Source organism: Doryrhamphus excisus, linkage group LG1, assembly GCF_037039965.1.
Source record: "Doryrhamphus excisus strain RoL-2023G ecotype Guam linkage group LG1, RoL_Dexc_Guam_v1.1, whole genome shotgun sequence".
Classification (NCBI taxonomy): Eukaryota; Metazoa; Chordata; class Actinopteri; order Syngnathiformes; family Syngnathidae; genus Doryrhamphus; species Doryrhamphus excisus.
The window spans coordinates 29,266,985-29,281,510 of record NC_136357.1 but is presented as its reverse complement, the minus strand read 5'-3'; the positions used below and the strand labels follow the sequence as shown (position 1 = coordinate 29,281,510).

General features: G+C 43.3%; 1 protein-coding gene and 1 long non-coding RNA gene across 4 annotated transcripts in view; one reads left to right on the top strand and one right to left on the bottom strand.

Annotated features, from left to right (window-relative positions):
* Positions 1-14,526, top strand: part of LOC131132104 (SH3 and multiple ankyrin repeat domains protein 2-like) — a 97,738-nt gene that overhangs the window by 56,046 nt on the left and 27,166 nt on the right. For all 3 annotated transcript variants that reach the window (XM_078793505.1, XM_058077383.2, XM_058077381.2), the window contains 4 exons: positions 5,000-5,139; positions 6,005-6,118; positions 8,546-8,627; positions 13,253-13,335. In XM_078793505.1, the coding sequence (XP_078649631.1) occupies positions 5,000-5,139; positions 6,005-6,118; positions 8,546-8,627; positions 13,253-13,335 (419 nt within the window). The remainder of the gene's footprint in view (positions 1-4,999; positions 5,140-6,004; positions 6,119-8,545; positions 8,628-13,252; positions 13,336-14,526) is intronic.
* The window catches only part of LOC144899821 (uncharacterized), a 33,964-nt gene continuing 32,408 nt past the window's right edge, over positions 12,971-14,526 (bottom strand). The window contains exon 3 of the long non-coding RNA XR_013628132.1: positions 12,971-13,319. This is a non-coding gene — a long non-coding RNA (uncharacterized LOC144899821). The remainder of the gene's footprint in view (positions 13,320-14,526) is intronic.

The window sequence follows — 14,526 nt, the reverse complement described above, 5'->3', positions numbered from 1 at the left end:
AGAAAATATGATATATTTAGTTATTATTTGTGGTTGCCTGGAAGGGATTATTTGAGTCTTGGGTTTTTGTTTCAGTTTTTGTGTGACCTTTGGAACGGATTAATATCGAAACCGGAGGTACGGCTGTGTATTTGTTTGTATCCCTGCAAAATCTGCGGCATGATTGAGACAATGAGTGAGACCATGAGTGAGACCATGAGTGAGACCATGAGTGAGACCATGAGTGAGACCATGATTGAGACCATGATTGAGACAATGAGTGAGACAATGAGTGAGACCATGATTGAGACCATGATTGAGACCATGAGTGAGACCATGAGTGAGACCATGAGTGAGACCATGAGTGAGACCATGAGTGAGACCATGAGTGAGACCATGAGTGAGACCACGATTGAGACCACGAGTGAGACGACGATTGAGACCACGAGTGAGACCATGATTGAGAGCATGTGATCAGCCAAGGATTAAAGTGTGACGGGTGTTTATCTTGGAGCCATGTAACTGTCAATCCCGATTAAGACACATGCTCATTGCCCTCTGTCTCCTCCTCCTCCTCCTCCTCCTCCTCCTCCTCCTTCAACTTGGCAGATGGACTCATTTGGAGGCACTGTGAGCACCAACACTACCCACTCCTCTGTGCAAAGTCACAGAGGGGCGGGAGATAAACTGTACATTATAGAGAAGATGTGAAAGTACAAGAGTAAAATAAAGAAAATAAGATTCATGAGAAGAAAACAGAAGCAGGAAGAGTTTTTTTAGGGCCGAGATCAGACTAAAATCTTTGTTGGTAACAAAACAACCAATCATGTCTGGCGTAACCTTTCTTCTGGTTAATTGAGAAAGGAATGCTAATGTGCTAAGATGCTAAGATGTCTACATCATCGCCACTGCATGACTGTTGGGATTCCAGTCATGATTTATGATCATATGTTATATATCGTTTGTTCACTTTGCTGCAACTTTTGAGGCCGGATTGAGAGTGGAAGCTTGGGCTTCGGTAGCCAAACTTTGTGTCTCACAGCATATAACCGTGGTGCATTCAAAGACCACTGAATGCAGTGCAAAATCTCAACTCGTGAAAAAAAAGCATGAATACAGGTACAAATTTCAGCATAACTTAATAATAATAATAAAATATTGTGAATTTTCTAGTTTTGCCCAGTCAGTGGCTAATTTGTCACATTCACCTTCCACAGTCCCCCCCCCCCCCCCCCCCCAAACATGTGTACTTGACATGGCATTTGCTGGGTGCAGCACTCATGCGTGCACATTTGAGCCCCCACTTGTACATAAGCATGCGGCGTCCACTCATTCCCTCACACTGACACACGCCGCCACTCACGCCGCCAGTCAGTCATGTGGCGTCATGGCAACAGCTTCCCGCTGAGATGTGGTGATAAAGAAAATGTGACATTGTTCCATGGAGCAATAGATTGGAAATATTCAGTGGAACATAATGCCACTTTTACCAGAACTCCCATGTAACAAAAACAAATAGTTGACCTCAAAATACTCATAGAGTACATACGTATGTACATACTCGTACAGTGGCGCTTTACACTTATGATTTTCATTTGTTCTTTATTACCAAAGCTTTCTTTGGACAATTATTCATTCATTCATTTTCTACCGCTTATCCTCACGAGGGAAGCGGGGGTGCTGGAGCCTATCCCAGCTGTCTTCGAGCGAGAGGCGGGGTACACCCTGGACTGGTTGCCAGCCAATTGCAGATTTCCCCTAAAATATTATAGATAAAAACATATTTGTACCTGGTTGATTTCATGTATTAAGGGCTCTAAATAGTCTAACTACAAAAATATTCCATTTCTAAGTAAGGAATTGTATTTTTGCTAATTCACTTAACAATTAACCGCGCTAAACGAAGGATTACTGCATGAATAAATAAATAAAATTAATTTCTGGACTGGATGCCTAACAACTTTTCATCCCTGTACTCTGCATGTGTAATGACGGGAAATGTGTATCCTTATCCTAATAATGTAATATAATTAGGGCTGTCAATAGATTAAAATATCTGATCACCATTAATCACATTTTGAATTAAACACATTTAATCGCAGCTGGAATTAAGCTCTGCAGCCTGGTTCACAATTCATTGACCACATAAATAATTTTATTCCATTAGAAACTTCACAAGACCTAAAGCTAAAGTGAAAATAATAAAAGGAGGTATGCACTTGTTGGGACCCCAAACCATGGCTTGATGCACCGTATAGCATCATAGCATCCATTTTGTTGTTCCACCGTTTATGAAGGCAATGATGATGCATCATGCGTATGGACGTATGAACACGCATCTTTGTCTCCCCCATGTGTGCCTTTCTCCTTCCCCAACTTCCACTCCACAGTTTTGGTTTTCTCTTTCATTCCTCGTCTCTGGTGGTCGGCCAATAATAGAACGAATTATGCACAGTTGGTACTAATCAACACTGTGTTAATTAGCACCTCAAAGCCCCCTGGGAAATTGGCGAAAGAATGGCTGATGGTTTCTTCATCTAGCTGCTACCTGCTGACCCTGCACACCTAATTGACTTTCATCTCAAACAGAAGCAGCTCGACTGGGAATGCTGCTCCTGGTGTGCGGGACGCCACGGAGCAATGGATGAGGGATCTACGCCGTACGGGCACAGTACTTCCATCCATTTTCTATACCGCTTATCCTGACTTGGGTCACGGGTATGCTGGAGCCTATCCCAGCTGGCGAGAGGCGGGGGCCAATCGCAGGGCACATATAGACAAACAACCATTCACACTCACATGCATGTCCATAACCACACATGGAATCTTCCCAATCTCCTGACTGTGTGGCCAACATGCTAACCACTCGTCCACCGTGCACCTATGTCCTCTACTATATTTGAAATGTTCTTTTTGGATGTATTACACATGTTAATGTATATTTTTGGAAAATTACTTTGTGGAAAAAGTTATGAGAAAGTCAAAACGTAATGGGAAGAAAATCTAACAAAATACATATCTAACAAAATAAATAAAAAAATCTTAAAAGTAAAAAAAAATCTTAGTAAAATTAAAAAAATAAATATAAAATAAAAACGCATTTTTGCGCAATATTACGGGAATAAAGTCCAAATATTATGCAAATGTCATTCATTTAAAAAATGACAACATATTTGGAAAATTATAAAAACACAACAGCAAAAATGGGAAAAAGGGACAGAAGTGGTGTCAGGTGTCAAGACAGCAGGTTTGATGTTTTGTCCATCTCTTATGGCTTATCCTCGTCAAACCGCACATCTGGATAAGTTCAAGTTTCCAAATAACATTGAACTCATCCTGTAGTGATAATTGTATAGTTATAGATAGTAGATATAGTGCAGTATTTCCCCCATCCATCGAAGCGTCCATGTGCTGGAATGTCAGCAAAGTACTACATAAGTATTATACCTTTGCTGTAGTTTATAAATTGCCTTTCCGCATACAATTGGTTCAGAAAAATTCCAAGTACTCACACGCTTGCTTTTGAATGGGGTTAGCTCTCCAAAGGCCCACTTTTGACAAGAAAGGCATTTTACAGGACAAGGTGACCCACTTGCTAGAAAAAAAAAATCACTTCTTCTATCTCCGCTCTTCAAGCGCTTCATTTCTTTTTCATTCTCCTGCCGTTCAGAAGAACTAGATGGCCTTCTATTGAAACCCCAAAGGAGTTTTCCTTTGTTTGCCTTTTTTAAGCATGTAAATAAGTGTACAATGCTTTCACATTTTCATTATTTTCATTCATTTGAGACTTTAAACTGTGACTGAGCAAGTGTATTCACTGTCAACGCTCGTTTTTTTTAAATGAAAGGCATTTTTTTATGTTTTGGTTCACATTGCAACTCCTTTCATTCTATTTTTGTGGCCTCTGTGGTGTCGATGCGAAGATTGACCACTAAGTGGCGCTGCAGTATCACATCTCCTCCACCAAGCAGTACTATTTGTGGCCTAAATATTACCATCACAGCTACACTGGGGACCTGACCAAATTGGCATTTATGTAACTAAACTAACCTGAATCCATATATTCAAATGAAGACAAATGAAGAAAAAAAAAATAGCGATTCAGAGGTCGGTCCTAATTTCACTAATGTCTCTCGTGTCACACAAATGTCCTAAGAGGTTGCAAGAATTTAATTTCCTACCCAGAAGCCATTGCGTTAGTGGCTGATATCAGGCAGAATGAAGCCGACGTGTGGTGTTTGTCCGTTATGCACAATTAGTGCTTGTTTTTATTGATTTATTTAGACACATAATGAGGTTATTACATTGAATTTGTTCATAAAGGGCCAATACATATTAACGACGTGTAAATAAGTGACATTCTGGCTCATTTCCATCTCCAGGTTGACGTTAGAATTAAGGATGAGCACATCCAAAAGCTAATAATTCAAATAATACAGCAGTGTTTTGCGCCATGAATCCGTTCCAGGAGGTCACACACGAACCGCAACGTACGCTCACCATTTTTCTCGTGATTAATAATCTAAATCCAATGAATCCGTTCCAGAAACCCAAAATGTTAACACAAAGCAGTTACCATTTTATTGACACGTTGGAAACCATTGTGCATATCATATCAATGCATATCAATGATGATTGAAAGGGATACATGATCATCTAAGGTTAGTTTGAAGACGTGATGGTTGCCAAAGACAGGATGTGGCAGCGAGATCAACACGGACACCACCTTGGTGTTGAGTTGTGAGAGGAATGAACGGAATATATGTGTGTGTGTGAATGACAGGGACCCAAGTGGAAGAGTGAGGTTACAGGGGGAAGAGATACAGAAACATGAATGTTAGCGTTTCCATCCATTTTCTATGCCGCTTATCCTCCATGTTATTTTTTGAAGATGCAAAATGAGGTGTGAACGTGAGTGTGAATTGTTTTCTGCCTACCAAAGTAGCAACAAAGTGTGTCGTATTGCGTGTGTGATGGAAGGCACCTTAGCAACAGCGGTGTTTCCTATCATCCTCTTTAGCCCCGGGAGCCACGGAGAGGCGCTGGGCAGCAGAAGGAAGCTGTACAGTGCCGTCCCAGGGAGACACTTTGTGGTGGCTCGTCCTTACACGGCCCAGGCTGAAGGAGAGATCAACCTCTACAAGAACGATCGAGTCAAAGGTGCGCCGTTCAATGACTGTTTCTCTTTGTTTTGTGTCACCTCTAGATCCTCCTCTAAAAGCATTTTGGAAGATTGCCATTGGTTCTTAGCTTACCGATGGGGGGGCCGACATAGGATGCAAGGGCCACGTTGATGTTGATATAAAGGAATACATATAGAAGAAGTTGTGCATAAATATATATATATATATATATATATATTTCAAGAAAAATCATCTCAGCTTTGTCATATCTATTTTGCTGTTGCTGTTCATTTTGTAATTTTGACTTTATTCCCATAATACTTTGCTTTATTCTCATATAAGAATTTGTTCTTAAATTGCTTGCCTGGATAAATAAAGGTCAAATAAAAAAATTAAAATAAATTATAACTCTTTTTGTAACCTAATCATCCAAAATTACTAGTTTATTTGTTTGTTTCTCATAATATTACAACTTTATTGGGTATTTTTTATTTAATATTTCAAGTCCATGCTGCTAAAATCAATTTATTTTTCCTAATATTACAATTTTGGTGCCAGTTGGCGCCAAAGATCATGTGACTGGCGCATCGTGGCGCCGAGCGAACATTAATTACTCACATTAATTAGTTACTGTAATGTTGGTTGCGACACACAAGCACCAGACTTGATCGGCTGAAAAACAAACAGGTTTGAATGATGTCAGTGTACATAAGTGGGGGGGGGGGGGCTAAAGCTGAATATGCAGGACTGCGTAATAAAAATGTATTTTCTAGTCCTGTTAGTGTTGAGTAATACGCTCATGAAGATAATATCCTATTTATAATAAAGTCATCTTGTTTTGTTGTGGAAACTAATGTCCTTTTCACCCCCCCACCCCCACCCCTCCTTTTCCCTTGACCCAGTTCTGAGCATCGGCGAAGGGGGCTTCTGGGAGGGTAGCACCCATGGCCAGATGGGCTGGTTCCCAGCCGACTGTGTGGAGGAGATCCCCGCCAAGGCCACCGAGGAGAGGAGCTGTAAGTCGAATGACTGGCGGCTGAGTGTCGGTGGGAGGCGGGACATTGACGAATAGGGCGTCGAGTGTGTAGGTCGTCTTGCGTGAAGCCGGCTGGTAAAGTCAAGGAGCGACGCTGGAAGTTGCGCTGGCACGTGGCTCCCCCTTTTCTCGGGCGGCGGTCCACAAAGCCACAAAGCTAAGTGCTGCGTTGCCCTGCTAACTCAGCTGAGGGCAAGCTAATGAAGGTAGCACGCCATGCTACGTCCCCGTGAACATCACATTCGTCCTTCTTCTGGCATTCCTGTCTCAAAGTTGCACGGTGCTGCAGTACGGTAGAAGAACCTTCTGGACCCCTACGCTCTCGCTGCTAGCATTAGCACAAAGAAATGTTTCTTGGATCAACTTCCTACCCCCGATGTTGGGCTTTTTGCTTTTTGCTGTTTATGTCCAAAAACATTAGCCACGTTTTTCTCTTTCCGAATGGAATCTTTCCCAATGACCTTTCCAAAAGCAATGGTATCCATGGAAAGGAATATTCCAATGGCGTGTCTACATGCGCCGCTATAATCAACCAGAATAGTCAATGGGGCATGCCCAGTAAAACGTAAACACCAACACCACGTGATACCAACTTCCTCCAGTTTTTCTTTCCCTTGTTGGAATAACTCCGTATTGCCAGTTTTTCCTTCGTCCAGGCTTGGAATTTAGTTTGGATGAAAAACAAACTTTCCTTAGCAGTCCAGTGCCGAATCAAAGAACGTCTGGAGCTGCGTGTTACGTCATTTCTTGCACAATTCCACCTCGTAGCACTTCTTGTAGGTGTCCGGCTCTGCATTCGTTTGGAAACTAGGCGCCGATATCAGTCTTAGCCTTTAGGTGGCGTTTCGATACACACGCCTGTTAGCATGATGGCGACAGCTGGGGAGCTAGTTGGTCTTTTAATGTGGCTGTTTGTCCTCCTCTTGGTGACTTATTTTGCAGTCCAACCCGAGGCTATTGGCACAGGGAGCTCCTCATGTTGCATCCGACCCAAAACGCCCTCAGCTTGGCCTGCATAGACAGGCTGTCAGAAGATAGGACGCAGCATGGTGACTTGCAGGCGTATGGCCTTCACTTAAGGTCACAGCCCAGGCATGCGTGCATGTGTGAAAGGATTTTTGGGGGGACTGAGAAAAGTATTTCATTTAAAATTTTGAACATCCAAGCTGACATCATGGCTTGGAACCTGAGACAATAGAGTTAAGTCAATGTGACTTACCGCTTATCCTCACCAGGGTTGCAGATCACCTGGAGCCTATCCCAGCTGGTACACCCTGGACTGGTGGCCAGCCAATCCCAGGGCACATATAGACAAACAACCATTCACACTCTCACTTATACCCACGGAGTGGCCAATTAACCTAGCATGCACCGCCATTTGCACTGTTGTTGTTTTTCAAGTATTTCAACTTTCTTCTTAAATCTTTGCAAATTGTCTTTTCATCATTTTCATCATTAAGCCGTAATATAACTTTTCCTAACCTAAATTTCCAAAAATGCCAACTTTATTTAGTTTTGTTTCCTTATTATATCATGACTTAAAAAATGTTATTATTATTTTTTCCTTTTGTCAATGTAGTTTTTTCATTGTGTGTCTTGGTACCGGTGCAAAGAGGAAATCCACATGATGCCATTGTTGTTGGTAAGAGGCAGCGTCTGATTGCTTTGCTCTGAGATTTGCGGTAAGGCTGAGGAGGACGGAGATTAGACAGATTCACGTGTCATCGGTAGCGACGATGAAGGAGGGAATGGAGACGTTACGTAGTAATACTAGTAGTACGTAGTATACTCTCTTGCTCATAAAAACCTGAGACCCCCCCCCCTCCCATCTTTTCTTTTTAAAACGATGCTGCCGCTTGATGGTCGTCTTTCAACTGCAGCCTCCCTCCTCCAAGCTGACTCTGTGGACACGAAGTCAGGGGGGAGGAAAAAAATGTTCCTGTAAAGATGACAAGATCTAAGCCGGATCAGGGGAGATGGAGTTTCTGTGAAAGTACGACAGCTGGTGTCAGACTATGTGAAGCAAAGGAATGGGGGGTTGGGGGTGGGGGCGGGGGTTACTTGCTGTATATGACAAACATCGAAGTCAGGAGGTAGCAAAGAAACGACTTGAGAAATGTCTATTTTTGACACTTTGGATGATAAAGATGAAGATCGGTCTTCTTCCACGCATGTAAACCCGTGGAACACATACACGACAATGGACAGGCCAGTTTTTAAAGTTGTGTCACCGTGGTTTCTTACGGGTTAACATTGATTATACCACAGTGGCTCAGGAGGGAAAGCAGGTTCAATTCCTAGATACCTCGCCTCTATCGTGCTGCCCAAACTGGTGTATGAATGTTTGGTTCACTTCACTGTAAACCTGTAATTATTAACATTATTTTTCACTGTCTTGATGTGCCAGATTCCCGAGCGGACCGTGCTGACAGAAGGAAGCTGTTCCGACACTACACTGTGGGTTCCTACGACAGCTTTGACGCCTCAAGGTAAGACCTCACAACATTTTCATACTATGACTCTAGTTCTGAATGGATCATCCTGAAATATCAATACTTCCGATACCAGATACCAAATATCCAAGTGGCCCTTGTGTTGCTTATTTTTTTGTGTTTTTTGTAGAACACCGAATCATGAAGAAAATAGGCTTTTAGGCTTGTAATGGTCTTAGACATTTCCCCCAGTCCTTTGCTGGTTTAGCTGGTTTGTTGTTGCCTTCTTACCCGTTAACCTGTGAGCCATGCTGGAAAATATACTATCGTGTTTCATCCTTCATATTGGTCAAACTTAACGCAATATTTGAAGGACAAATGCATACTGTGTCTTTATGGGAACATCGCTCTTGAATGAAAGTCAACCGTCAACACCCGGTGGGGCAACTTAGTCATTCTGATAAATTACCAGTTGATGAAGTGATGATGATAGTCATAACCGCCATCGTCATTAACTACTCAATAAACAAGTTCACTTGTATTAATATCTGACTGTGTCTCATTCAAACACTTGAAAAAGTTAAATGACTATAATTAACACAAGTGCATCAAGTCAAATCTTTTCATTCTGAAGGTCGGGTCCCTTTGAGCAAGGCGCACCACAAGTCAGCAGTTTACACTCAACATGGGCCCTTCATGATTTATTTTCAACGCTTCTTTTTGCATTTTTTTTCATTCATTCATTCATTCATTTTCTACCGCTTTTCCTCACAAAGGTCGCGGGGGTGCTGGAGCCTATCCCAGCTGTCTTGTGGCGAGAGGCGGGGCCAACATACATCATAATCTGACTCTAAAAAGTGTTTTAGGATTCCTTATTCATAAATGAAATATTTTGTCTGTGACCTGTGACCTTCTAAATACATGAATAGAGCCCTCTAGACATGAAATAGTACCCCTATAGTCATTTTAACACATTCTATCACCCAATATAGTAGACATTCATTTTCTACAGCTTATCCTCACGAGGGTCGCGGGCATGCTAGAGCCTATCCCAGCTGTCTTGGGGCGAGAGGCGGGGCCAACATACATCATAATCATGTAGAGTAATCTCTTGTTTGTTGTGGTTAATTGGTTCCAGACCCGACTCTGAAAAGTGTTTTAGGATTCCTTGTTCATAAATGAAATATTTTGTGTGACCTGTGACCTTCTAAATAAATTTAACATTAGAGCCCTCTAGACAAGAAATAGTACCCCTATAGTAATTTAAACACATTCTATCACCCAATATAGTAGACATTTATTTATTCATTTTCTACAGCTTATCCTCACGAGGGTTGCGGGCATGCTGGAGCTTATCCCAGTTGTCTTCGGGCAAGAAGCGGGGTACACCCTGGACAATTTGGAGTGGCCAATTGACCTAGCATGTTTTTTGGAATGTGGGAGGAAACCGGAGAACATGCAAATTCCATACAGAGGTGGAATTGAACTCGGGTCTCCTAGCTGTGAGGCCTGCGTGCTAACCACTCGACCACCGTGCAGCCAATTGCTGGTTGAATTGGTCAAATTGCTAATAGTGTGTGAGTAATATGGGCCATATAGAACATACAGGAGCTGAGTGTGTGTGTGTGTGTGTGTGTGTGTGTGTGTTCCTGATGGTTGTCCCTCGTCGTCCTTGACATGGCCGATGGTCGACAGAAAGCCAGTCTTTGATGCGAGCACGCTGAGACAGGAAATAGAGACGCGGCCAAGCCAGATGTTTTTTCTCCGTGATGCGGCTCTCAGCTTTCTGCTGAAGTGCTGATGATGCTGGTGACTGAGGGGCTGGTGAACAGTCACATGACCCTGATGAATGTATACTGGGTAATGAATGTAGTATACAGGGTAATGAATGTAGTATACAGGGTAATGAATGTACGTAGTATACAGGGTAATGAATGTAGTATACAGGGTAATGAATGTAGTATACAGGGTAATGAATGTACGTAGTATACAGGGTAATGAATGTAGTATACAGGGTAATGAATGTACGTAGTATACAGGGTAATGAAGTACCACGACTACAGAGAGTCAAGCTTGGCCAGTTTGGACTATTTCCCCACAGAACATCCCCTCTTTACGGTAATACGTGTGGGCCTCCCACGGTGCAGCCCAGATTGAAGCGCCATGTTCCCCGGGGTAAGCTCACACTTCATCCTCGCAGCGTGTCGGCCGGAACGTCCCACATCCCGTATGGGTTCCATTCTACTGCCTCCCCGCCATCACTTGTTGAACACGATGATTCCGAGGATAAACCGCCAGGCTCCACGTTGCACTGACCTCTTGAAGCCCACATTTGGGAGGATGGGGGTGTGTGCGTGCCGTGAGATAACCTTCATTGTGTCAACAGTGCGGGCCTTTTTCCTCTCCAGACAGATTGCGTTGCTAAGGGAACTGTTGCTAGGATGGCAGCGGCGCCTCTCGCTCTCTCTGTTCTATATTTTACCTTCCCCGTCTCTCTCTCTTTGGCATCCCACGTGTCTTTTCCGTGTAATCCGTGCACCCAATCCAAGATGAATAATACACCCTTATGCTTAATAGTGCACACTTGGCCTTTACGTCACGCCCCTTCACAGCCGCTTCTTTGGCAGATCTGTTTCACCACTCCGGGCTCGGCCATGATTGCAGAAGGGATGTACCGTTCCGGTATTCCAGACAATATGTTTTAGAAGAACATGGGGATCGGGGGGGAAAGGATTTGAGCACAGATTTTAGCACTCATTTCCACAGCGCCATCAGGTATAGGATATGAAACAAAGTACAGTGGATCCCAGTTTAGCATTTAATACGTGTATTTACAGTAAACATGGCTGTCAATGCATTAATGATGTGTTAACGACCCACACCCTCCTTTGATTGCAGCCACAAGCTGGAACAAATTAGTAATTAGCTTAAAGCAGATGGCTCTAGTAGCAAGACCAAAGTTATTTGGATGTACTGTCGCTGTGGTTGACTTATCCTGGCCTGGACTTATCCATGGCCTGCCAAGGCTGGAGCAGTGCAGGTATTGTTTTTATTGTCCTATGCAGTACTACCTTGGCATGAGAGTAGCCCAACTAAACAGTGTTTTTTTTACATTTTAAATTTAAAAAACGTCGCTTTGGTTCCAATTTTCTACAAGAAAAGCTCTGATAAAACATTCCACTGTTCTCATATATCTTACTTTTTATTTTTCTACTATAAACAAATGAAGAATAAAGAAAATCAATCAGTATTAAACAAATATAACAATAATAATAAAACGGCAAATAATAAAACTTAAGCAAGCACATATAGTTGGTGGGTAGACAAATGATTTTTTTCATATTAAAATGAACAAAGCATTATTAGAGCCCTGTAGACATGACAAAACACGACTATAGTCACATTTATACTCTTTTTATTTACAACATATTGCGCAACTGCAGGGTCTTGAGACACATGCTAACTCGCAAACTAGAGAGCTAGCCACCTAAACGGTAGCCTTCGAGTTATTTCCTTTCAACTTAAATAGCCAAAAACTTACCACTTCCACACGGATAGGGAGGATAACTATTAACAGTTATTTAACCTTTAACATGAACATGAATCAAAGGTAATAATTTTTTCTGGGTACATGATACCATACAGCATCCGTATCAAACTTTCATTAAACTTTCATATCAAGGCGGGGGTCTCAAACTAGTGTCCTGCGGGCCACATTTGAGACGTTTGAGACCCCTGATGTAGATCAAAGTGACGTGTATGTACAATGACTTAGCTATGATCGTTTCTATTGTTAAATAAGGTTTAAATACATGAGATAATATTGCATATTTCTTAATTACTCCTCGTTTGATTGCTGTGTGATGGTGCTGGAACAGGTAAATGAACATTAACGATGACTTTAATGTGGGTGACTTTTGGCTCAAAATGTTTGTTTTAGTGGCCGAGTGGGCTGGTTATACTTGTGTACTTTTCACTGCCAGCCATAAATGATGATATTTATTGCAAGTAATGCTTTGCAGACTCAACAGACTGTAAGATACCAGACATCACCCAACATGTGATTTATTCATTGGAGTGACTTGGACGGCTAAAGACGTCACAAATAACCGTAAGCTGAGCCGGCAGACGGTTTATTGGCATCAATCAAATAGTTAAAGGCAGCCCGTCGTAACAAGGGTCGAATCCTTCAACGTGTCATCACGTTCCCGCCGCGCCTCGCAACCGGAGCCACGAGCCGCTCTCGGCGGCATCAGCAGGCAGACACGCCGGGCGGAGCCTCCGCGAAGACGGCATCGGCGGGGGGAGCCACGGAAGCCCGCTTCTCCGAGAAGGAGCCGCAGCGAGAAGTACGAGGAGGAGGAGGAGGAGGAGAGGAGAGGAGGAGAGGAGAGGAGGGGAGGGAGACGCGTCGTCTTCGTCATTCTGTTTTCTTTCGTTTCTTTTTGCTATTTTTTTTTGTTTTTTTGCGGAGGGGAAATGCTGTCATCGAGCTGCCGGGTCCGCTGTCACAGCGTCTGATAGACACCAAGCCCGCTGGGGTGGGGTGGGGTCGGGGTTGCCCTGCCCCGGCCGGACTCGCTCTCCTCCAGCATGAACCTCCACTCGGCCCGGGCGTCCGTGGCCATGCTGCGAATGATGGGCTGTGCTAACGGCCGCTCTGCTCGGCATCTTCTTCACAGTGACTGCGTGGTGGACGAGAAGACGGTGGTGCTTCACAAAAAAGACAATGAAGGATTCGGCTTCGTCCTGCGAGGGGCAAAAGGTAATTCACACTTTTTTTTTGGTTTCTTGTTGTTTACCATTTTTTTAAATTCATTCCCCTCAAGTCACCCACATGAGTTTGCACCTCTGCTCATAGTAGGAAGATATATTTGGGAATACATGGCGGCATTCTGCAAGTTTCCCACTCCGGCAAACAACTTGATTTGTTGTCCCATTTTTTGAAGAAGTACGTTTCCAGATACTTTAAATACACAACTCCGTCAATGAGCATCAATTGCTGTGATGCAATTGTCTCCAAAAATAGTTTGGACCGCTGCATCAGTTTGGATTCCCATTCCCATTCCCATTCCCATGTCGTAATCCACATTGCGTTTCACTACCGTGCAGTCAAGGGATTCATTTAGTGTTTCATGCTCCCGTTTTTCAAGACGAGGAAAGAAAGGGGGAGGAAAGGCGAGGATGGAGGGAGAGGGAAGAGGGATTTGCCTTGAAAAACAAGTGGAATGTTCTCGTCATTCTGTCACACGCTGCTATCACCCCCGAGGAACTGACCCAGCCTTGCTTATCCGGCAAGGGCTTCGACACACACACACACACACACACACACACACACACACACACTCTCTGATGCTTGAGCTGTCACATGGGCTTACATCCTCTTTTTGCTCTCTGCTATTCTGCTGTTGTTTGCTTTCTGCTCGTCTCCCATCCTTTTTCTGCTCCGTCCATATCTCCGTGTCAGCCCCACGGACACCTAAAGAAACGTACTCATCCCCTTCATGGGATGTACGGCCGTGCTTGTGGGCTGTCAGTCTTTGTCGGCGGATGAGTTTGTGAGAAGTGTCACATGTCACCGTGTCACAATATTTTGTAACCTCCCTCCGAGCACATCTAGGATGCTGCGACTCGGCTGGAGCCCAAAGAATAACACACATCAGTATCAATACACGTATTGATAAGTCTGGGACCAATTAGCCACCATTGCTGTACTGCTGTATTGCTAACATCACACTATCACAGTACACAGTACCCAGCATGCCTTGCAGGCATCCTGTTGTTAGCGCAATGTTTACACATTGATTCTTACTATCGGTAAGACTTATGGTTCTGCTTGATGCATTGCATTGCCAAGCTAGTTGTTGGCTAGCGCTTCCGACAACCATTTCCTTTGCCACTAATGGCCGCCACAATGTTTACAACCTTTGGAATACAGTTTCTAACATTATAATAG